This window comes from Aricia agestis, chromosome 13 (assembly GCF_905147365.1).
Source record: "Aricia agestis chromosome 13, ilAriAges1.1, whole genome shotgun sequence".
In the NCBI taxonomy this organism is placed as follows: Eukaryota; Metazoa; Arthropoda; class Insecta; order Lepidoptera; family Lycaenidae; genus Aricia; species Aricia agestis.
The window spans coordinates 12,514,165-12,538,812 of NC_056418.1; the positions used below are offsets into that span (position 1 = coordinate 12,514,165).

Genomic DNA, 24,648 nt, shown 5'->3' on the forward strand with positions numbered 1-24,648 from the left:
CTACTAATACGAATTCTCCGAGCCTCCTCGCGGCCCGCGTAAGACGGCAAAAGTCTCCAAAAAATGGGATCATCGAAAGACGATATATGCGTCCCGCTCTAGCGTCCGGTCCGAAGGCATTCGCGGGACGACAATTGAGTTGAGTTGAATTGAATTGAGTCGGTTGAACTGTAAAAATGGTGCGGGCGGGCATAGGAGCGAGGGAAAGAGACGAACGAAAGGCGGGTTGACCCAGACCGCTGCCTTCTTCTCCTCGACTTAGCGAGCGGCGGCTAGTGCACGTCAGAGGACTGGCGCGGCCGGCCGTATGTGCGTACTCCGGTGCCGTTTTGACAGCTAGAAAAAAAAATTCGCGCGTCTTCGCAACGAAACTTTTTGGTGCGTGCGGGAAGGGTCACGTGACTTTTGTGTTGTTGTTGCATACCGAGTGCGCTGTGCGGCTGTGAAACTGTAAGTGATGAAACAAACGCCAGCTAATTACCAGTGACTCTGTTGCGAAAACAATTCCACGCGCCGCTCACAAAATTCATTAAAGGATTGTAAGTATCTTATATCTTAAGTGTAGAGAAGTAGTGTTATAATATTTTGCATTGCGTATGAATTGTTTTAATATTTTGCGTTATTTAGATTCAACGCATTATATTAATGTTTAATAATAGTTTTTATTTCAATAATTGTCTACTATATAATATATTTTACTATTTTTGATATACCTATTTACTATTTTTAATAAACCCTCATGTTAAGAAATCAATAGTGATAATAGTTAAAAAGTAAAAACGTTTTAAATTACACATTTTTTGCACAAAAAAAGTCCAAATAGTCATTCAGTTAATACACCCGTTTGTAGTCATTCGAAAAAAAGAAAAAAAAGCGCGCATTTTTCGACGTGACACGGTACGGGCGGCAAAAAGAAAAGTTTTGTATTTTTTCGCGATATGGTGGAAAAGTTTGCTATGGGCGGGGCGTGCGGCGCCGAACAGCTGATTGGTTCAAATTCGTCATGTGTTGCGCTTTTCAGTAGGTATTTTTTGTTCTTATTTATTTCTACATGATATCTATAATATTGTTTTTCAATAGTGGCACGAGTTCGATTGGAAATAGCGCTCTATTTGGTCGAGATAAAAGCGATATTCCTTCACCGCGTCTCGGTGCCCACATTTTTTCAATCTATGTGAAAATTATTACGTAGTTATTTTTTTACATAACAAATGAAGCATTTATTTCTTCGATTTTTTTTTATGGCTTCTTCATTGTTATTTTATATTGTAACATCGCGAGCAACTTCCATTATCTCCAATCATAGGAAGACAAGGGGAAGAGTAGGGTTAGAAAAAAAAAAATTAAATTTTTTAAATATCAACAGCAACGAAATTTTACAAAATATTATTCCTTATAAGAAAATTATTTTGAATATTATACAAATGTTTGTGTATTAAATTTTTTATCGTTTTTATTTTTATATAAGTTCCTACGTCCTACACATAATAATAAATGTAAAAGACAATCTTACACTGAATACATCAACAAGAATAATATCTGAATATTCACCTAAAAAAAATCTTAATTCTTAATTTGTATCTCTAAATATATTTAAAATCTATAGCCAGTAGCTAAAATATTCACCATTATAAATAATTTTAAAAATTTTATTAAATATTTACGTTAGTATTTGCTTCAATTTACCTAAATATAAAAAAAAAACCTAAATATTAAAATTACCAAGAACTGCAACATTCTAAATTGAAAACTATTCCGATAACCGTTTTAACAATTTATTTTCCCTGAATAAAAATATTTTTTTAGTAGTTAAAAAAAACACTACATTGATAGATTTTTATTTTATTATGACATATTAATTAAAAATTCTCATAGAACTTTTAGTCAAAAAATATTTAGTACCTAAATATAACTTGAATATCTTATTTTAGAAGATACTCAAAATATAAATGTCATATTGGGTGGATCGAGAGAAGTGTAAAGCCTGGGGGAGGCCTTTGCCCAGCAGTGGGACAGCATAAAAATGGTGGGGAAAAAGTTTGCACAATAAGTACATGCGTACATTTCTAGTTGCCTTCTTTAAACTAAAAAATATGTTTTTTTAATCTCCAGTCAATGTCTCTATTATATCAGCTTAATAGTTATAATATGAAATACGCCCTAGATATACAAGAAGTAAACTAACTAAAGATATTAATACAAACAAACAAAACAAAGTATTTTCCTTATCAAGAGTTTCTAATGAGAAATTTAAGAAAATCTACCACACCTACACACGATACGATATTTTTTAATTAATGTAAGTATATTCTGTGTTCTATAAAAGTTAAAAAAGCCACGAAATTTCACAAAAGAATAAGCTGATATTGATTATAGCTGATTAATACGTGGGAGAGCCATGCTTTGGCACGAATGGGCCGGCTCGACCGGAGAAATACCACGTTCTCACAGAAAACCGGCGTGAAACAGCGCCTGCGCTGTGTTTCGCCGAGTGAGTGAGTTTACCGGAGGCCCAATCCACTACCCTATTCCCTTCCCTATCCTCTATTATTCCCTTCCCTTCCCTTCCATCCCTACCCTCCTTTATTACCCTATTCCCTCTAAAAGGCCGGCAACGCACCTGCAGCTCTTCTGATGCTGCGAGTGTCCATGGGCGACGGAAGTTGCTTTCCAGCAGGTGACCCGTTTGCTTGTTTGCCCCCTTATTTCATAAAAAAAAAACAATATTACATTTAAACACTTATTTATGGTTAAAAAAATATCAACTATTTTCCATTGTGTGCCATGCAAGCCACATATGAAAATGTAAATAGAAAGAAAATTGCATGGTATTTTAAAAGAAAAATCATTAACATAAAAGTTATCTAATGATAAAAAAATCTAAGACCTCAGGAAATGTCCACTCATATTCTATTTGTACTGATCACATCATTATTTGTCTAAGCTTTTCGTTCATTGAGTTTAATTAGTATGGTCCGCAGAAAAATAAATAGCTATAATTTTTACTTTCAATAATTTAGGCAGCATCTTACCAATAAAACCACGACTGTAATAAATAATTTAATTACAACTAATTAAGTAGTTATTTAATGAGGACATTGATAGAAAATGTATTATGTGTTTTATTTTATGTCTAAATAAAATCTCCACTAAGCAACTCCTTAAGTAATCATTACAATTGAAGTATTGCTGTACCCAGAGAAATTCCTATATCTAGTTATATCTAGCCCAAATAAAGGCTCCTGAAACTAAGTTTACTATATTTTTTCTGTATGACAGACACAAAATTCTTCATTATTAAAAATGTAAAACTAGTACTGGTTAGTATAAGATCAATATTCCCTATAAATAATAAACTTTGCTAGCATGAAAAAGATACCTAATAATATGGTGTTAAAAACTCGAAACCATTTTAAATTTAACTTTAATCGGAATCACCAAAATTCAAGTTTTTAATTACATTCTTTTGTTATTATTTAAAATGAAGAACAATATTATAAAAGTAAGAAAATTAATTGAATTAATCTAAATGATAATATAACAATTAACTTCAACTGCCATTATTTATGATACCAAATTGAAATTATATTGCTTCTTCTTTTGTTTTAAAAATTGGACTTGTTCTCTATTGTTTTATTAATAATCATGATTATCACTTTCATCTTTGCCGCAGAAGCTATAAATCTATATAGACAATTTCTAACTTATTATTCATTATTGGTACATAAATTACGCTTTGAGCATTATTCTATGTAGATTAAAGACTATCTCGCAACCGATTTATTGATATCTATTTTTTTTCATATTTTTTTATGTATTTTTTTTTTTTTGCTGACCATACCAGGGTCACAACTCACTTCAGGATCATTGGCATGATTCAGACATTCTAATTGTGCCAGTACACTTATTGTACAAAATAATCGAGCGCCTCGCGCCGCACCTTACTGCTTTAACGAACACTTAAACTGAAATATCCCGGTCTTACGATCTCCGACGAGTTTTATAACCGAACAATTATGTCTAATCAGCCTCATCTTCTCATAATACGACACCCGGCGGTGCGAAAGAGACGACACGATCGCCTCGACTCCGCCCGTCATGCCTAATTGCTTTTATTATTTTAAAACATCGTAATCATTATGGCCAGCAATAAAATTTGTAATTACTTCTCATTAGTTCAATTAAGAATTTTCTAGACACGCTCGATTGCAAAAGTACCCGGCATCGACGGAGCCGTGCGTTAGATACGGACAATATCAATCGATAGTAATCATCGACACATCATTTGGAACTAATTTTTAATACCATTAATCCTACGAAAGTTTTTAATGTCGAAAATTGAAATAGAAATTCGATTACGGCGTGTGAAAAGTTCCGTCTCGCGTTCGGAACTCGGAACGAATCGTTAGACGTGTCGAGAAAAACTTTGCGGAAAGTTGGACGCACATGGTTGTCACGTGGTCTTGAGGGAAAAATCGCGCAGCCCCGCGCGCCTCGCCCCCCGCCCCCGCCGCGCGAGGACGGGGTCCTTTCGTTTAGAAATGAGGAAGATGCAACATGCTCCAAGTTCCCCCGCGCTTGACTTTTCGAACGTTCTTTTTGTTTTTAAATTTGATGGGAATGCGTTCCATTTTTAATTTCCTTTTTTTTTTATTAAGTATTTTTTATTTTTTGACTATTCACATTCTTAAAGGCCTACCAGGATCTGATGGCAAATTTGGATGGCAGATTAAAAAAAAATAATAATAATATTTAAATAATAAATATCCTTGATCATTGGATACATTTTTATATTTGCATGTTACACAGTACACACACAGAATCAGCCGCTATAAGGAAAAAACAGACCAGGGGCCCTATTATGAGCTCTTAAATCCATTTACTTTACGTCCTTATACAGTCAGATAAGGACGTAAAAAGAATGGATTTAAGAGCTCATGATAGAGGCCCAAATTGTTTAATTCAATTACCCCGGTATTGCTAGAGTCAATTTATTTTCTCACTTTTTGCCATCAGATTCTGGTAGACCTATATAATTAATCATCGAACTAAGTTTTTTAAACAGACCTAATTAATCGTTTTTGTTCTTAAAATGGAGTAAAAAACACACTTATTTTTCTATTTAGCTAAAAAAATGTGCATTAAATATTATACCCAAAACCCAAATATCAAAAAGCGTAATATTACCATTATATTAACTACAATTTTCTACTACTCTTCAAAATCCACAATTCATATATGTAATTCAAGCAAAAATCATTAGAATATCAAACTATTGAGCAAACAATAATGGAATCCAACAATACTTTGGAGACGGTGATTATTTAGATTCATTTGTAAATGTCATTTTGCATAACAATAATGAAGTAATATGGAACGGAAAATATAATTAAGCATTGTAAAACTTTAATGACAATGCTGTTTTATCATCAAGTTTTGACGGCTGTTTCATTATTATAAAATTGGATTTGCATAGCAGATTAAAAAGATCTTGAATAATTTAGTTTTGCTTTATTTGTAACTAGCGAATGATTGCGGATTGTATTTTGCTATTTTCGAATGAATTACAATTAATTGTGCACTCGAATTGTTGTTCGTATGACGATATAAATATTTAATTGGGAACATTATACAGAAGTCGGGGACAAGGGAAACAGGGATATTTTACACATTTTTTATTTTATAATAATTATTTATTAAAAATAATCTGTAAAAATATTATTACAGCGTGAAAGGAGTTTATTTTTAACCGACTTCCAAAAACGAGGAGGATTATTATTTTGAAGTCGGTACCAGTCTTAATAAAAATTAAAAATATTTTGTCATAATATAACCTGGTACCCTCTTCAAAATAACGAAGATTGGTACAGAAATAGTTGAGCTTTAGGATAATTCTGCATATGGCACTATTGAAGAGTAAGAATTATTTAATACTGTTTTGGTCAATACAATATTATTATTGTTTTTTCCGTGGAAGTCGGTTTTAATTTTTTGTTAAAAATAATGAAGTAGACGATATCATCTACACTAAATTATTACAAACTTGGGTTGGATTTTTATAGTGTAGGTCCATTCATGCCGAAGCACGAAGTTTTACGTAAGATAAAAAACATCATAATGGAACTGGGTAGTTAGTCAAAACACATTCGATCGTGTCTACAGCGAAATCTTTTCTCTCACCACAAAGGAACTGAAGTTGACCTTGTGGCGAGACAGCAGACGTTCGACCCTCAGGCGGAGGGATGTCTTCTTACTGATGTAGTCCTCGACCTCCACGGACCAGTGCAGGCGGGATATGTACAGGGGCGTCGCGAAGATCTCGCTCCGCTGATGTTGCGAGTGCGCAACTACCATAATATGGTAGTTGCGCACTCGCAACATCAGAAGAGCTGCAGGTTGCCGGCTTTTTAAGAGGGAATATGCTCTCATCTTGAAGGTTTGCAGGTCGTATAGGTCCAGAAATACTGCTGGTGACAGTTCGTTCCAGAGTTTTACAGTGCGCGGCAGAAAGTTACGCAAAAAACGTGGAAGACTCATCAAGGTGATGCGTGGCGAAAAGTTGCAGGAGGTATGATTCCGAACAGTTACTCGGAGGCCAGAGCACTCCCCGTCTCGGCGTAATTCCAAGGGGTCCAAGCTGTTTGAAACACTGTGGCAGTGAACAATTCGAGCGGCCCTTCGTTGAATACGATCCAGAGGAAGCAGTTGGTATTTTGTCGCCCCTGCCCAGAGATGAGAACAATATTCCATATGTGGCTGAACCTGCGCTTTGTAGAGTTGCAGGCGTTGGTCCGGACTGAAACACTGTCTCGCTCTGTTAAGAACACCAAGCTTCTTAGAGGCTAACTTGGCCTTACCCTCTAGATGGTATCGGAACTGGACTTAGCTTGATATGTTAACGCTAAGTATTTCAATGCTAGGGGAGATTGTTAAAGAGGTGCCCTCAAAACGAATATATACGACCACTGGTGACTTTTAACGGCCGTTCCCAATATTTGATCTATCTCTGGTTTTGCCCTACTAGAGATAGGAATAGCTCACATTAGACATTAGAGACATATATTTTATGTCAATTGTGAGCTATTCCTATCTCTAGTAGGGCAAAACCAGAGATAGATCAAATATTGGGAACGGCCGTTAGTGGTGAACGCGCAGACTTGTGTCTTGGCGGCGTTGAATGAAATTTAGCCGAGAAATATTGGGGGAGCCGGTATATACAGCATCACCTGTACTATCATCCGCATAGCAATGAATGCCGTTGGTCTGTAACATGTCAGTGATATGCAGTATGAATAGGGTAGGCGATAGCACACAGCCCTGAGAGACACCAGCATCAACAGACTGAGTTTCCGAGCATTCGAAGTCAACTACGACCTTTATGCTTCTATCTGCTAAGAAACTTGTGACCCACTTGCATAATTTCTCTGGCAGCCCGTATGATGGAAGATTTGATTTAGCAGCGCTTTATGCCAAACCTGATCAAAGGCCCTCGCAATGTCTAAACTAACAGCCAATGCCTCTCCCTTCGACTCAATTGCCTGAGCCCAACGATGAGTTAGGTACGCCAAGAGATCACCAGCCGAGCGACCCTTACGGAACCCGCACTGTTTGTCGCTTAGTAATCCCTGGCCGTCCAAGTATCGAAGAAGCTGGCTATTGATAATGGATTCCATTATCTTCGAGAAGAGAGAGCTCGTTATTTTGATATTATAATATAAAGTTCAAACGTCTTATCAAGGCACAAAACTCAAGAATATTTAGAATAAGTATTAAAAGTATATGAAATTCTATGCCTCGCAATTTTTCATATAGTATTTCTATATATTCATATAGGCTTTCGTGTTCCTAGTTTGATTAAAGCAGTGTTTTTCAACATTTTTTTATGATGCGATGGGGTCGGGACCCACAGGTTGAAAAACGCTGTATTATCGTATAGTGACATCACTATATTGTACCTAGTAAGACAATAGAGTACAATAAGCCTTTTTGTTGCAGTCGCGGCAGGTGTTAGCGGGACGCCAGCAAGCTGTTTTACCCTTACCTTAAGACGTCATCCCTTCAACGGGACTTCCTGTTTGCCAGTGGCTCCGGTAAGTCAAATTATTATTTAAAAAAAAATATACTTTTGTTAAAAAAACAGAGATGGTCGTCGTCGCAGAATTTTGGTCGCATAAATATCTTTCCATAGAAATCATGACTCAGAAAATTACGCTCGTGTGAATCAAACAGGACTTTTGTATGAAACTGAATGCAGCAGAATTTCTGCCAGCCGAAATTCTGCGACTCACAAGTCACAACTCACAAATTACGCTCTTTTGGCTTCACCCTAAACGGACGAATTATTTACATTACTAGTCAAAAATTAGAATTACTTACTTATGGCCATTTTTGAAATTATGACAGGATTTTCTATTTATTAGCGGCTATTGATTGGTTTACAATTAACATTGACTATAGTTAACCAATCAACAGCAATAATCAGGTTCTTTGGGGGGGGGGGGCAAATCAGATTTTTATAAGCTAGGTGTTTATAAAGAACAAAAAATTAATAATTTTTTGTTGTAAAAAAAATGTAATTGCAAACAAGTGGCAAAAATTCGTTTTCTTAATTTTTGATTTTTATAGATAAAAGTACTAGATAATATACTTAGTAGGGACGTCAACATGATCCAGGGGGGGGGGGCGGCAGCTGCCCCCACCCATTTTGACAGAAATAATTGACGTCCAAGTCAATTATTTCTGTCAAAAAAATCTCAGAAGCTAGGCAATAAGTCGTCCAAACTTGGTCAGCAATAGTATTTTGTTTATGTTTTGTTTAATCTGGAAACTTGTTATATTTTTATGCAGTAAAGAGTGACATTATAAGAATGCCCTAAGAGTAAAGACAAAAATAAAATAATTATAATTCATTGAGATAACTATAAGTTATTAAGTTATGTTATATAATGAGTAGTTTTTTTTCTGACTTTTTGTTTTTTCCACTTTCATCATTCTTTTATTATTATATTATGATATTCTACACTGATGGAAATGAAGGCAGTAGGTATAGAAGAAGGTGTGATGTTTTTTTTATTGAATGTAAAACAAAAGAAGCGAAAAACATACTATAATTTAGATTTTGTTTTCTGAAGAACATAAAAAATTAAAGGACCTAGAGATCGCCCAATGGTCCAAATTTGAACTTTTTAATTATCTTCTTCTTTTGGCTCCCCGTTTTAAGTATTGACTATTTCAGATTTAATTAAAAAAAACAACTATCTAATATATATATATAGGCTTGTCATTCAAAAATATGGTAGTGTGCACATTGTGTGTGTAATGTTTTATTTATTAAAATAAGTTATGATAAAACTGTGCAAAATTTCATGCACAAAGTTCCAAAGTTCCAAAGGGTCCAAAGTTTTTTTCTCACGTATTAAGGCCATCCCTTGAGCAAACGACCTTGACCATACATTTGCCGCGTTGCCGAGATCGCGCCAAAATCCAATTTTTTTTACTTATCTTAGTTCAAAATTGACCTAAAAAAAATTCAAACGTCCAGTATGTAGTTAATGAAATTGACGATCTATTGGCGTGTGTTTAAAATAACCGTAATTTGTAAATACTAGGGAGATACTGCATGTATGCTTGAATTTAAATAAATTGGTATTACTTTGGAAGTTAATATCATGAGTATTAAAAACAAAAATAGGAAATTAATAACCATGAAAGTAACGTTCATGTACTCAAGATTATAGCTGTATTTTTATTATAATTTTGTAGCTTTCAAATTATGAGTTAAAAAGTCTCTAAAAACGGTAAATTACGGCATCTCCGTAAGGGGGGCGTCTTAATATATTATAGACTAGATGGCGCCCGCAACTCCGATGTGCCAAAGCTCGTTTATCGCACGGGAACCGTGCATTTTTCTGGGACAAAAAGTATCCTATGTCTTTTCTCGGGACTCAAAGTAACTCATGCCAAATTTCAGCCAAATCGGTTCAGCGGTTTGGGCGTGAAGAGGTAACAGACAGACAGACAGACAGACAGACAGCCGGACAGATAGACAGACACACTTTCGCATTTATAATATTAGTATGGATATACTCGTTTTTCATTTTAATACAATTTAGTTCAATATTATCGTGCGAAGCGAGCGTGCAAATATCTAATTTTTTTTGGGTAATAATTATGGTGGATTGAGTAATAGCTGTTGGTGGATGGATTTAAGGCTTTTTATTATTACTAACATAGAAACCGATCACGGCAGGTTCAAACCGGGGGACTGCAGGCGACATGATTGACCGCTGCGCCACAGCGGCCTATTATAGAGAGGAGGAACAGAGAACAGGTTAAATATCAAATACTTTATGCAGCTTGGATGGATTTGTGTATGTATGGATGTTTGTTATTCACGTAAAATTTTATTAGAATTGATGATTTTTCACTTGTGGCAAGAGCCAATAACCACCAAAGAGATTGGAATTTGGACCAAATTATACTGAAAGAAGATAGATAGAATTAAGAACACAGTATAATTTGGAATACTAACAATAATAATTAAATTAAATTTTAGACACGTTATTAGTTAAAAAAGCATGCTCGCTTTATTTTATCATCTACTAAAATATAATTTAAAATTAGCATTAATAGCCCTAAGTGAAGTAATGAAAGTAACTCTAAATAGCTTTTATAAACGATAACAAAATACACAACTTTCTCTTTATATCTAGCCTTTTCTAGGACATTCAATTTACAGCCTGAGTTAATGATGTAAAAGCCCTAGGCATTATAAGTTTGACAAGTGATTAGATAGAAGGCATTATTTAAACCCTGATAGAACCTATTCTGGTCATTTTGTAAGTCTCAACTGTACTAAGCTTTTGTGTGATGTGTATCAAAATGTTGAATGTTGATGATTTTTATACAAATCTTAAACCTTTTGCAAAAAAAATCTTAAAAATAAAGATTTTTATAGTCCAAAAAACTGTATCGTACAAGATCTGCTTGACTCTGTCTGATAGATTAGCATGGCATGACAAATAGAGACAGCGAACGTTGAATTGTTATACGCTGTATAGCTATGTCCACACTGTGCACTTTCATCTTCAATTTTCGTCATCAACTTTCATATTGGCGCATTCAATAATTGAACGTAACGCCAAAATTGTCATTTTTGAAGTTTTGGATACGGTCAGAGGGCATGCGTCGCGGGCATGCCTCACGTTCGCTGTTGACTGCGCTATAAAGCATGCCCTTGACGAACAGAAAAAGGCACAGTGTGGACAAAGCTTATAAATATTCTTTTTAGCAAGGGAGTATGACAAATGTTTCAAAAACAGTAATCGCTATCGATCAGGGTATCCGTTTAATCATAGTCCTAATTATAACGAACTTCCACATAAAGAAAAGGACATGTTATCTTTTCAATCGAACATAAAATTCGTACATTGTTGTTAATAATTCTTATTACGAACTTTATGTCATAGAACTGTATTTACTTTTCTAATGTTAAATAGCCTCTAAAATTATCAATTAATAATAATAATAAAGCCTTTTATTTCCTCGATAATTATCATTTTGACAAACATTATTTTTCTATTCTAAACAGTTATAAATAATCATACACAAAAATTATCAATTATAAATATGCGAAAATGTGTCTGTCCGTCTAATACCCCTACACGCCTAAGCCGCTGAACCGAGAAAGGACATCTAAGGATACTATTTATCCCGAAAAAATGTACGGTTCCCGCGTTATAAAGAAACTTTGAACAACGGAGTTCCAGGCGCCGTCTAGTTGCTACTTATTCTTGCTTCGAAAAACTATAACTTTTACCATTCTAATATTAAATAGGCTCTAAAAACATTATCAAATTACATTTAACGACTATCGCCATGGATTTTATTACTCATTTGCCCATTTTAGCCACGTGAAGTAACAAGTGTACGTCAAACTTTATAGGTTTTAGGGCGCCAAACGCCATAATAGATTAACACATGATAAAATTTGTTTGTTTTTAAAGTAGTCGGTTAATTAGTGTTAAGTTGGGATTAAGGGCTTTATTTATAGGGCCGTAACTGTGATGGGCTATAAGATAATATTATTATTTATTATTATTACTAACGTTTCTGGGCTATGGATTTTTTAGATGAATGAGGATGATATTGTACTAGGTATTGCCCGCAACTTCGATTATATTATTTATAGTAGACCTGCTGTCCCGGCAAACGTTGTTTTGCCATAAAATGATTTTCCCTGTCTTCCTGCTTTTTTTCTTAAAGTTTTTTCTGATTTTTTTCTATAGACCTCACGGAGCCCGAGACCTTTCCAACGAATGTAAAACCGTGGAAATCGGTTCGTGCGTTCTGGAGTTATAGCGTCAGGAAAGAAAACCCGACTTATTTTTATATTATACTAACTGTTACCCGCGACTTCGTCCGCGTCAACATCCCACTAACAGCGAAGTTATCCACTAACAAATATAAAAAGTAAAATTTATCCTCCTCTTTTTTTGAAGTAGAAAAAGTAGCCTTACTACATAAGCTATCTGCCAAAAAAAGTCCCGTCAAAATCGCTCCAGCCATTTCAGAGATTAGCCGGAAGAAACAGACAGACATACAGACAGACAAAAATTTTTTAAAATGTTATTTTGGTGCAGACAAAAAAATTTTAAAATGTTGTTTTGGTGCTAGTACCCTATGTAGATTCATATGCATTATGCATGTTGTAAAAAACGGTTCTTTTAATGTTACAAACAGACACTCCAATTTTATTTAAATGTATAGATGTTGCTGACAATATGATTCTGCCAACATTTATCACATTGACACCGTACATTGTATAGGAATAATAAGCTTCCTAATTTGCACCCCGTCACTCCTAATAAAAGGTCGCAAGTGCAATTGCCCTTTTTTTATTGTTTCATAGGATCGATATTATGATAATACATCTTCTCACAATATAGCTCTTAGCAAATAGCAAAATAATAATATGGTAAATTTTCAACTTAAGGGGGCGACTAACCGTAAAGTGACGATTTTATAATTCATCTTTATACTTGAAAATAAGCCCCGAATTGTTTCATTTTCTAAAATTAGATAATACATTATGTTTCCGAGAATTCGATCTGAGCAAAAACACGATATCTTAAAATTGTCTCGATAGAAAAAAATCACAAAGATGCATCTAATTTTCACGAATTTTTCATTTATTGCCATAACCGCGCATTAAACTAAGTTAATATTTTAACACATTGTATAAAATTCTATAATTGAGAGATCGACCTAGCGGATTTTAAAAATGTTGTATATTTATCGAGTTATTCAGAAAAAACTAATTTGGCGATGAATCCGCGTCGTTCTTTTTCACCTGGCATATGAAAGACGGGCGTGAGTGTGAAGAGAGAAGGACGATGTTTAATTTTTGGGATTAGTCGCCCTCTATAATCCTCCATTAACCCAAAGTATCTCCTTACCAAATTTTATATTGTTAGATAAAATTGCAGATATACTACTACGATGAAAGACACAACACGAAAACGAAATTACCATATTAAAATTGCTTACCTCGGGATTATAAAAAACCGTTTATCTAATTACGAGATATAATTAAAATGGATCCGCGAAAAAGTTGCGGCCGCGGCCCATGCATCAACGTCGAGGCCGGCCTAATAACACCAAAGGGCCGTAATGGAATATTTGATTTATACGGGATCAGGTAGCTTATTATACCGATATATAAGTAATAATTAAAGTTAACCACCAATTTCGAAATTGCCCGTTAAAAAAGACGTATTATTTATTGGTTGTAATTATATGAGATGTTGCAACGATTTATTAGTATTATAGTATGAATTATTGTGTAATTATATGATACGAACTTAACAGCTAGGGATGATTTTCGTCCAGAGATGGGAGATCTAATCTCGGGTGGATAAACTATCGGCCGGGAGCTCATCTGCTCCTGGACAGGGATCTACATAAACAAAAGTATTGTAATAACACGTTAGGATGCCGTTTTGAATATTTCGGGAGTGATGTTTAAAGTATTAACAAGCTATAAAAGTATGATTAATTTGATTAAGCTGCTTGGTTTAAATAATAGCTTTTATGTAGGTAGGGAATAGGAATATACAGCATTTCGATATAGAGCGTAAGGCTTCGTTTCGATGAAAAAATGTAAAAAATTCATATCTGGTCATTGGGCCCATTGGGCCCAAAAACCTTGGGACGAAACACCAGAGTACTCCTCAAAAACACATCCCTCGCAACACATCTCTTGTGGAAGCGCAGCCACGCTATGATTATACGATGTTTTGTATCTGCCTGACACGTAAGAAAAATCATTGTATAACTTTAACATTTGTATTACTTCTATACAATTAAATCTATTTTTTACATAGGAAATTGAAAAATAATTAAAGTTCAAGGGCCCAAGAACTTTTCTCTTTCTAAACTAGTGTTCATAGACATACAGAGTCGCATAATTAATTAGTTTTGGTTAGGGTACCTACCCTACCTAGGTAGGCTTTTCTGATATTGTCGTCTATAAAAACTATTTATGGATATTTTAGGAGCTATAAAACATTTTTGATATACAGCCAATGATATAATAATAAAAAACTCAAAGCAGATATGTTACTACCGCGCGCGTTGTGAAGCTTCAAGTCTTTTATTTAGTCTGTCTCTTTTATGTAAATGGCATTTCGTATCTTTTATTTCACTTATCTGTCAAATTTGTCAATGTTGTTCGGAAGAGATTGAAGCCGGAAAATAGTATGAACGTAACAGATTGTATACAGCCATATCATTTAAAACATTTGGACAGACAAACAGACATCAACAAATCAATACTTCGTTACGGACAATGATTCTACGAGCACAAAATTCGGATACTCCAAAAGGGCTTAAAGGGTACTTAAGGCCGGTACCAAAAGGCTTACAAAATTCGTCGATTCCAGATATTATATTATTCCAATATATTCTAGCTACGTCTGCCCATCAGTTTATGGACGAGGAAGAAAAATGCCATATATAGCTAAACAGACAAAAGACAAAAAGAAGTAAGTAAAAAACTTAACTAACTAAAATTGGCGGTTTCTCTATGATAAGACCATGCTAGATCGTGTCCCTCAAATTCCCTAGATAGATTATTAAAAATGCAGCCGTTATGGAGAATGTGATCATATACTATATAAATATACCATGTGTAGAACAAGCATAGTACCTAAATATTTTTGAACCCACTTCAAAAAGAGGAGGTTGTAAGTTCGGCTATGGATATTTTTACTGTTCACGTCGTGAAGAAAAGCATAAATTAAATAGTGGTAAAGATGATAATGATCTCTTCTAAATAGAAGTTCTAGAGAAGAATTAAAATCCATACTAATATTCATACTAAAATTAAAAATGCGAATGTGTCGGTCTATCTGTCTGTTTCGTCCAATCGGAATAAATTTTGCTGAAATTTAGTTTGGCATGGAGATACTTTGAATCCCGAAAAAGGAATCACGATACATTTCATCCCGGAAAATGTACGGTTCCCGCGCGATAAACGAATTTTGACGCAACAGAGTTGCGGGCGTCATCTAGTTAACAATAACTTACAAACTTTCTTTCTTACCTAAGTGTGGGTAAACAAAAAACCTCCTCATAACCCCCATGCCATTAATTAAATAACAACCGGGAAGGAGGCACTCGATTTAATTAATTGGTTAAATTTAATGCCAACAATTGGGCGCCTAATTTAGACAATTGTTTTAAGATATCATATCCTTATCAGGTTTATTGCGCTATTAGATAATGGTGATGGGAATGATGGGAATGGTGCTGGGAGTGGTAACGATAGTGGTGATCATGACGATGATGAAAACGATGTTGGTAAAAGTAAGGATGAATTTGAAAATGGATGTGAAAATGAAATATTAAAACATTAAAGAACTAAAGATATGTTAGGAAAGGACGGAATATACTTTAGACTCTCATATTTCATCTATATACTTACATCTATACATCTATATATCTATACCTACATATAAATAAAATTGTAGTGTCTGTTTGTAATATTGAAAGAACCGTTTTTTACTAAATGCATATGAATGTATATAGGGTACAAACACCAAAACAACATTTTTTACAATTTTTGTCTGTGTATCTGTTTGTCTGTCTGTTTCTTCCGGCTAATCTCTGAAATGGCTGGAGCGATTTTGACAGGACTTTTTTAGGCACATAGCTGACGTAGTAAGGAATTACTTAGGCTACTTTTTAACCGACTTCCGAAAAGGAGGAGGATATATTTCACTTTTTTTACAAAGGAATCCTAAAAAGGGGATTTTTTTCTCTTTTTTGTTATCTTTGTTATCACATTTTGCTGACGCAGACGAAGTAGCAGGCAACAGCTAATTAATTATAAATATTAAACACCGAGTGAATGTCTAGTTGCTAACTGACGAACGCAGTGTATCAACATTTCTTTTTTTAATTTTCTGTTTTTCATATAAGTGACCTGTAAGTCTTAAATAAAAGATCTTTAATAATAAAGATCGTGAAAATAAAGATCTTTAAACCTAAACCTAAAGATACTCTTTTAGGTCTGGAGTCTGAACAAAGTATAAGTAGAGATTGAATTGAGAAGAGAGAAAAAGAATAAACATGACGAAAACTTACGGTTCGTTTCTCTATTACATAACAACACGTTTATATTACAACGCGTAAAGCATTTTTTTAAAGGCATTTAAAAATTTTATTGGCAGCCCAAAACAACGAGCAACAAGTACTTATGTCAATTCCAGCATCCATGTGCATCTTGCGTAGTAAATAAAATTCAGTTTTAAATAGGTCATTTGAAAATATATCTAGTTATCTAATTTAGTTAACTTACTCAAATAGAAACCAAGTTTGAGAACGTTTAGATAAAGTAAAAGTGTTATAATGTAAAAATACATAAATAATGTAAAAGTTAAAGGTATACCAGAGTAATTTTAAGATATAAATAAATTAAATCTAAAATGATACCTCTGTGCTCAACCGCTTAATTATGAATACATAATGCTCTATGACATTACACAGTAATTAACATAGTAATGTGTGTTATAATTAATATTTATCGCGTTAATTACCGCAAGGTTGCACGTTATTTTCCGAACGACGATTACAAAAATAATATGTCATTAGGTTGTGAACATTTCGAAGAAAATGTTTAAATAGTTCAGTGAAGCTTAGCTCTTGTACAGTCAGCAAAGCTACTAAGGATTTAAAAGAAATGGCTTAAAAATCCTTTACAAGTACCAAAAACCAAATGAAAAAAAAAAGTTGCTTTTTCCGGGATAAAATGTATCCTATGTCCTTCTGCGGGACTCAAAGTATCTGTCTAACCGTATACGCGTGACGTCGTGACCAAGGGATATTTGGATTCATTTTTATTTATATAGAGCAATTGTAAGGGTTTTTTCACATTGGCGATTTAAGGGTTAGTTTTGTCAAGAGGCGAATGAACGGTGTAGATTGAGATGATAGATCTAAAATTGCGTTGATAATACTTCCTAAATCCATTTTTAGCCGACTTCCAAAAATGAAGAAGGTTATTGTAATAACTAATAATATTATAATATTTTAGAACAATTGCTACCTCGATGACAGATTGAAATTCAAAAAAAAATTGCATAAAATCAAAAATATAATAAATTGGTCTTAATTTCTCATGATTGTAATATTACTTGCAGTCCTTAGTTCTATTTTAACTTGGCTTAAAGCTTTTATAAACATTAAACAAAGCATGAACCCTTTTTAAATTCCACAAACAGGAACATTTGAAATTAAAATCGCTAATGACTTAGATCATTAAGTTAATCATTTTAATTAGAAGTTTGTTTGGGGTAGCGGAGACGGTAAACATTAGTAATATAAACAAACTTTCTGTTCTATTTTTAATTTAATTGAAGGTTGGTAAAGGTGTTTATTGTCATAATGGTCCTATAGTTACTCCTGATTTTGAAGTGGTTTCTTTTACATATCCTAATTTAGAAATCCTGCAAAATGAATGCGTATCTCACAAACATTAAACAAATACGAATTTGTTGTTTGTTAGATACGTCAATAGGATTGAAATATTGTGTTCTTTAAATACGTAGGTCTAATGACGGGGCTAAAACGGTCACATTGAGCAATTCCTCTCAATCAATTCAGCAAATGAACTGTCAAAACTGTCAAACTGACAAATGTCAAATCAGTACAAAAGTCCAGAAATGAATTGCAAGCAGAGTTGCATTTTGCGATTTTAGAAAAATGAATCATATCATGATTCATATCATGATTCTTCAAAGCGACCATTTTAGCCCCGATACACGATACGTAATGATTCGCGACGCGACGATGTGTAATAGTAATACAGAATGGAAACATGAAACAAAGTCACCCAATTTGACTATTTTATTTCTGTTTAAGTATTTTTATTTTATTTAATTATTTCCTAGACTTTGTTGCACATACAAAAGTATTACTTTTTCGATTTTATTTTCGATGTGAACTAGCCCTAAGAAAAATTTAAGATTTTTTTGTACCCAGTACTTTGGTAACAAATTGTTACATAACACTTTTTCCTTTGCCTACTCTAGTACAATGAAAGTAAATAAAGGGTCCAAATAAATTAATTAATTCCCAGTATTTCGTTTAATAAAGTTGATTTTAATATAATTATACAAGTTGAGCTATCCACAGTCCGCCGGCCCCTTATAACTGAATCAAACCCATTCATTTAGACCTCTGTCTTACTTGGAAAGAAATTCGCTTGGATGTGCGAAATTTTTGATAGCATATTTTCGATCTGACTTTCAGACGATATTATACTTACATTTTTATGTCACAACTCACAACTCTTAAGGAGAGCTTGTTTCAAAGTTTTATTAACAACGATGCTCACTAAGTATTTAGATTATAGATCTAGTTTACACTTTTTTATACCAATGGTACTGTAATACTACCTATTATTTAGCTAACTTAAATTGTGTAAATACTTGAAGTTGATCTTTTTAAGGTTCCGTATCCAAAGGGTACTTGGCCGATTATTTCGTTATAATATCTGTATATTAATACGTGAGCTAAAAACTTTGTATCCGTTTTGACGAAAAAACGGGGAAACGTAGGCGAATGAAACTTTGCACAATTATAGTTTACATAGTGAAGGAGTGCATCGAGCTAATATTATTTTGAAATTATGCTTTTATCATACATTTTTTTAACAAATAAAACATTAGACACACTACAACACACACACTAGGAAAAATGACAGATTTTTTAGTGACAAGCCTATACATACGAATTATACTCTTTTATTTATGGTTGAAGTCTGTTGACAACAAGTTGACAAATTGAAAATGGATTATAGTTTTTTTTTTATTGAATATTTCCTACTAATAGACAATGCTTACACGGCCAGTCTAACATCAGCTGAGTCCCAGAGACAAGAGTTGAAAAAAATATGATACAGTCAATATTTTTTTACAAAATATAGGTAGTAGTCCTAATGTCGTTGAAACTAAGGTCGAATTTCGACCATTGGGCGATCTCCAGTTAATCTAATACTACTAAGCAAAATCTGATCTATATTAAGCATTTCAATAGTAGATAGGTTTAAAACATCTCATCAAAAAAAAGAGTTTTAAAACATCTGAGAAGTTACAAAAAAAAAAAATTTAAGATGAGTATAAAAAACTCGGTATCTTTAACTTACGTTAGAGAAAAAATATAGTCTTCTTATGCATGCAAAGTCCTAGATTGAAAAAAAATACCAGCAAATACATTTTGCTCAACCATATTGTAATAAACTTCCCACCTCCAACATTCGTGGATCCCGTCTCAGGACTCAGTTGGACACTTGAATGGCGTCTCATTATCTTTAATTATACACTGATTGTTGAGCGCCAACTCAGACAGATCCCAACTAAAACGTTTTTTGTCTTCAGATAACTCCTAATTTCTCTTAATCGATTGCTTAAGCTAAAAATTTTATTTAAAAAATAAGTTTCTATCGTTTTTAGACGGAATTGATAATTACTTCGATGCTGACAGCACCCTCCCCTCCTCTACTATTACTTATTTACTATCTTATAAACAAGAGCATAATATACTTAATAAAAACTGACATTAGTAAAAATTGATATAAATAAGTATGGAAGAAAATTGACCAAATGACTAAATTATTTTAGGTTTTTTGTATTATTAGATTGATTAAGTCCGGATTTAATAATTATTATGTAATACTTAAATTATGTACTGGAGGGGCATAAACTCTTAAGTCTTAACATTTCCACACTTCATTGAGGTAGAAATTGTAAAACCGATAGACCTAAGAACATTATTGTATCAATTTCTTGGAAATAAAGGATATGAATATAAATATGATTACTTTACTTCGATTGAATGAAGATTTTAACAAAACTTTCACGCATTTGATGTCAAAATTCTGATTAACTTTTTTTCATCCATTCATTTAAATTATTATCTGGTTTAATAATATTATGTTATTAGTAAAGGAAATATTTTATAATTTTTCCCCGATTTTTTTTCTCCATCAAAACACCTACAAAATCGAACGTTCAATATTTTATTATGTCTACCCAGAAATTCTTTCTCTACTTTCTGATAAATTTTATATTCCTCAATACACAAATACTCAGCACTCCTCACTTAAGTCTTATAAATATATAGTACTATATATACCATATTATACCCAACATCGCACTTTAAAATATAAATATCAATGTACTTGAATAATAAGCACTTAATTTAAACGCTTGTGATAATTCGTTCAACTTGACACAGTTCACTTTGAAAGTCGCAAACAGACAGTCTTTTTCAGTAAAGGGATGTAACGGGGGTAAAAAGTGTAATTATGTTGATTATTTAGGTCGTAATGCCGACTATCCCACCACCCCCTCCCCCTCTCACCCCCAGTCATTAATCGCCACCCCCACCTAACCTCCCTTTATTATTTCGTTTCAATTATTTTTGTGATAATCTTTTTATAGCGGACCAACGTTAAAAGTAAAAAAAACAGCGGCATTAAACATAATTAGAATTGGACATCTTGTCGCTCGCGACTTTTTATCTCCCGCAATTCGCCAAAATAAAAGTGATTGTTTTATGAAAACGCCCTGCACTAATAAAAAGATAAGCACTTGTTATACTTAAGTTCAGTGTTTGGTTCTTGTCTGATCAGTTGGATTAGTGGGTTCACAGACAGGTTCACAGACTGTCATACAAAGTCTTTTAATAACAAAAGGTTTTGTGTCTGAATTGTTTACTTACTACGTTTTTATTTAATTTGGTATTAAAAATGTAGCTTAGTTGTTGTGACATTGTATACTTTTTACTGTGAAAGTTAAAAATAGAAACATCATAGTTTAGTTTCTTTAATAACCTTTAAATATCGATATAAAATGCAATATCAAGCCGATTTGATGTTCTATTCACTTGTTCTTTTCACAAATAATAGCGCATTTTGTCCAGTTCATCGTTAAGTCACTTTTCATTTTAACTCTTTAATGTTTATCCGGTGTGTACTTTGTTGTCATTGCTCTCATTGCTCATTAAACTTTTCACTTTATCTTTTTTTGTTTTTTTTTTTTGTTTTAAAACTACTAAACTTTTTACCATCATTGATAAAAAGTTTTTAATTCTTCGTCTATTCAAAGCTTAAATTTATAATGTTTTTTTGGCTAAAGCCTTTTTCTTCGTTTTTAAAACTGATTAGCTTCTATCACTCAAATATTCTTCTCAAATTCGTAGTTGAAATGTAGCAAGCTAAGCTATGTTTATGTCGACATAAAACATAATTATGTTTAATACTAAGTTGACGCGTGACTATTAACAATAGAAGTTGGATTTGCCAACCCTTTCATTCAAATCGCTAATGAATCGACGACAAATACATCGAAAATCGACCTAGGGTATACAGGAATAAGTTCGATATTGCTACGAAAGTAAATCATGTTATTATAAGGAACGTTTATGGATGAGCAATTTTTATGTTTCTACACGTATTGTATATACAGATGTTAGTTGAATAAATCGTTAAAATCTTTTTGATCGCAGTCGGGAGCACGAATGCTTTGTGTTGCCACATTAAAAAATTAAAGTTCATTACAATAATTTTAATGATCGCAGATTTTTTGCTCGATTGCGCGATGCCTTTTGTTTAAACGTTTCTACGTAATCTATGGATTCCATTTGAATGTTATACCAAATGATTCTGAATTTAAAATTGCCCATTTATTTTTCCGCTTAATCCAAACAATAATCGCGATAAATAATCTAGAAAATGTTCAACGGAATATGTTATTAATGTAAATTATATTTCTGCGGTCAAATTTAATTGTTCGGTAGCATTTTTGGGTACGAGCAAGAGCACACGTCAATGAATCAGCTGATTATTATAGCTTACTAGCTGTCCCGGCGACGTTGTTTTGCCATATAAATTATTTTTGGTATGAAAAATAGATGTTGGCCGATTCTCAGACCTGCTCAATATGCTCACAAAATTTCATGAGAATCGGTCAAGCCGTTTCGGAGGAGTATGGCAACGAAAACTGTGACACGAGAATTTTATATATTAATAGATGTACGTTTGCGTATGATAGAGTAAGCAATGACAAACGTGTAGAGGGGTATTAATTATAATACTCTTCCACGAGTTTTGATTATGCGTGTTATCTTAGATATATCTTGACAAACATAGTTATCAATCAGGTTCATGGCCAAACTTGGAGGCTTGAACGGCGATTTAGTAGCTTTAACCCTTTACTAAAAATTATTAGAATAGCAAAGAAGCTAACTTTTCAAGTTCCACTGTTTTTCCTTTGTAATTTTTAAATTTAAACGTTCGCTTTTGTCTGGAACATTAGCTTTGTCCACACTGGGCCTTTTTCTGTTCGTCAAGGGCATACGTTATAGCGCAGTCAACAGCGCACGTGAGGCATGCCTGCGACGCATGCCCTCTGACCGTATCCAAAACTTCAAAAATGACAATATTGGCGTTGCGTTCCTTGACGCATTCAAATATTGAATGCGCCAATATTAAAGTTGATGACGAAAATTGAAAATGAAAGTGCACAGTGTGGACATAACTTACTGGATTAATATTGGAAATCATATTATGAGGGACAAAGATAGCAGATCTTAATAATTATAGTCATACCCTGCGTAAATAATATTGGTAGAGCAGCAAATTTTTTGGGGAAAAAATTTTTTTGGGCTCTCGAAAAAATCCTGGTAATTAGTAAGTCTTTATTTTGGTGGTTCACTCACCAAAGACTTACTAATTACCTATATTGTTTAAGTCCTCAGTGAATCCCCTGGGAATTGTGCATATTTTAACGATATTGAGTAACGTGCGTCGACGTTGCGCGAGCATTTTAATCTGTGCGAGTAGCGATGCGTTCGGAAACCGAAAGTGCCGGTAAGGGAGCGGTGATGTATCCGTACATCTATTATTATATTTAGCGTTAACCGGCCGATGAAAGTGAAACCGAATTCAATTGTTATCTCACTCGCGTGGTAATTGACCGATATTTGTAAATGTTCGCCGGATTAATTTCGTGTTTAAATCGTGATAATGCATTTGCGTTTCGCGGTTTCGGCCCGCTTTTTGACAGTCGCCTACGGGGTATTCGGAAGTCTGAAGGACCTCAATAATTTTTATTCAAGTTGTTGATATTTGAAAGCTTTTGTATTTGAATAATATTTTTTCTGACTTTTAAAAACGGCTATGAACCTTGTTAAACAATCACGTTCTCTTTTTCACTGATGCTTAAAAAGATAGAGATAACATGATATTTGATTACAAACGGTGTTGGTGAAGTTAGCACTTATGCAAACACAACATACATGTTATAAAAAATGGATATTTTAATTGATTTCTCTTGTAACGGCCGTTCCCAATATTTGATCTATCTCTGGTTTTGCCCTACTAGAGATAGGAATAGCTCACATTAGACATTAGAGACATATATTTTATGTCAATTGTGAGCTATTCCTATCTCTAGTAGGGCAAAACCAGAGATAGATCAAATATTGGGAACGGCCGTTAGTCACACGTAGTAACTGTGACATTCTATCCGTCTATTGTAAGCTTGTAAATTGAAAAGCTGATTTTGATAAAATTGAATATGGGTGAAAAAAAAATCTGGGAAAGGATATGTAAATATAGAACCGTTTTTATTGCGCAAAAAATTAAGGTTCCAGCGCGATACAGGAATTTCGGTGCAATGATTTGCGGGTTTGTTTTAAGTAAACGATTATTTTACAAGCAATGATGAAATACTCAAACCAGATATGTTACTACCGCGCGCGTTGTGAAGCTTCAAATACGGCCCAATTGGGCCGTCTGTTGTTTGGAGTGGACCCATACACGTTCCCTTGGTCCCGGCCGGGGCCCGCACGCACCACTTGGTTAACCTGCTGCGTCTGATGCTCGATTGTGGCCTGGTCAGGCGTGGTATTGGTCGCTTATTCATGGTTTTCCCCGCGTTCTGTCGCGGGGGTTTTTCCTAAAACGGTATTTTTAAAAACTTGTATTTTCCCATGTAGAGGGGTATAGCCCCTGACCATGGTTTCCCACCCGGGACCTCTTCGCAGGTTCCGGCGTGTGGGAAGTTACGACGGACGTCTGTT

At 34.0% G+C, this 24,648-nt stretch overlaps 1 protein-coding gene across 6 annotated transcripts in view; it reads left to right on the top strand.

The window, feature by feature from the left end:
• Positions 1-274: 274 nt before the first annotated feature.
• Positions 275-24,648, top strand: part of LOC121732969 (POU domain, class 6, transcription factor 2) — a 163,098-nt gene continuing 138,724 nt past the window's right edge. For 5 of the 6 annotated variants that reach the window (XM_042123012.1, XM_042123017.1, XM_042123015.1 and 2 more), the window contains exons 1-3: positions 275-539; positions 7,996-8,090; positions 10,250-10,330. In XM_042123012.1, the coding sequence (XP_041978946.1) occupies positions 10,276-10,330 (55 nt within the window). In that variant the 5' untranslated portion in view covers positions 275-539; positions 7,996-8,090; positions 10,250-10,275. The remainder of the gene's footprint in view (positions 540-7,995; positions 8,091-10,249; positions 10,331-24,648) is intronic. The other variant, XM_042123016.1, reaches the window with a different exon arrangement.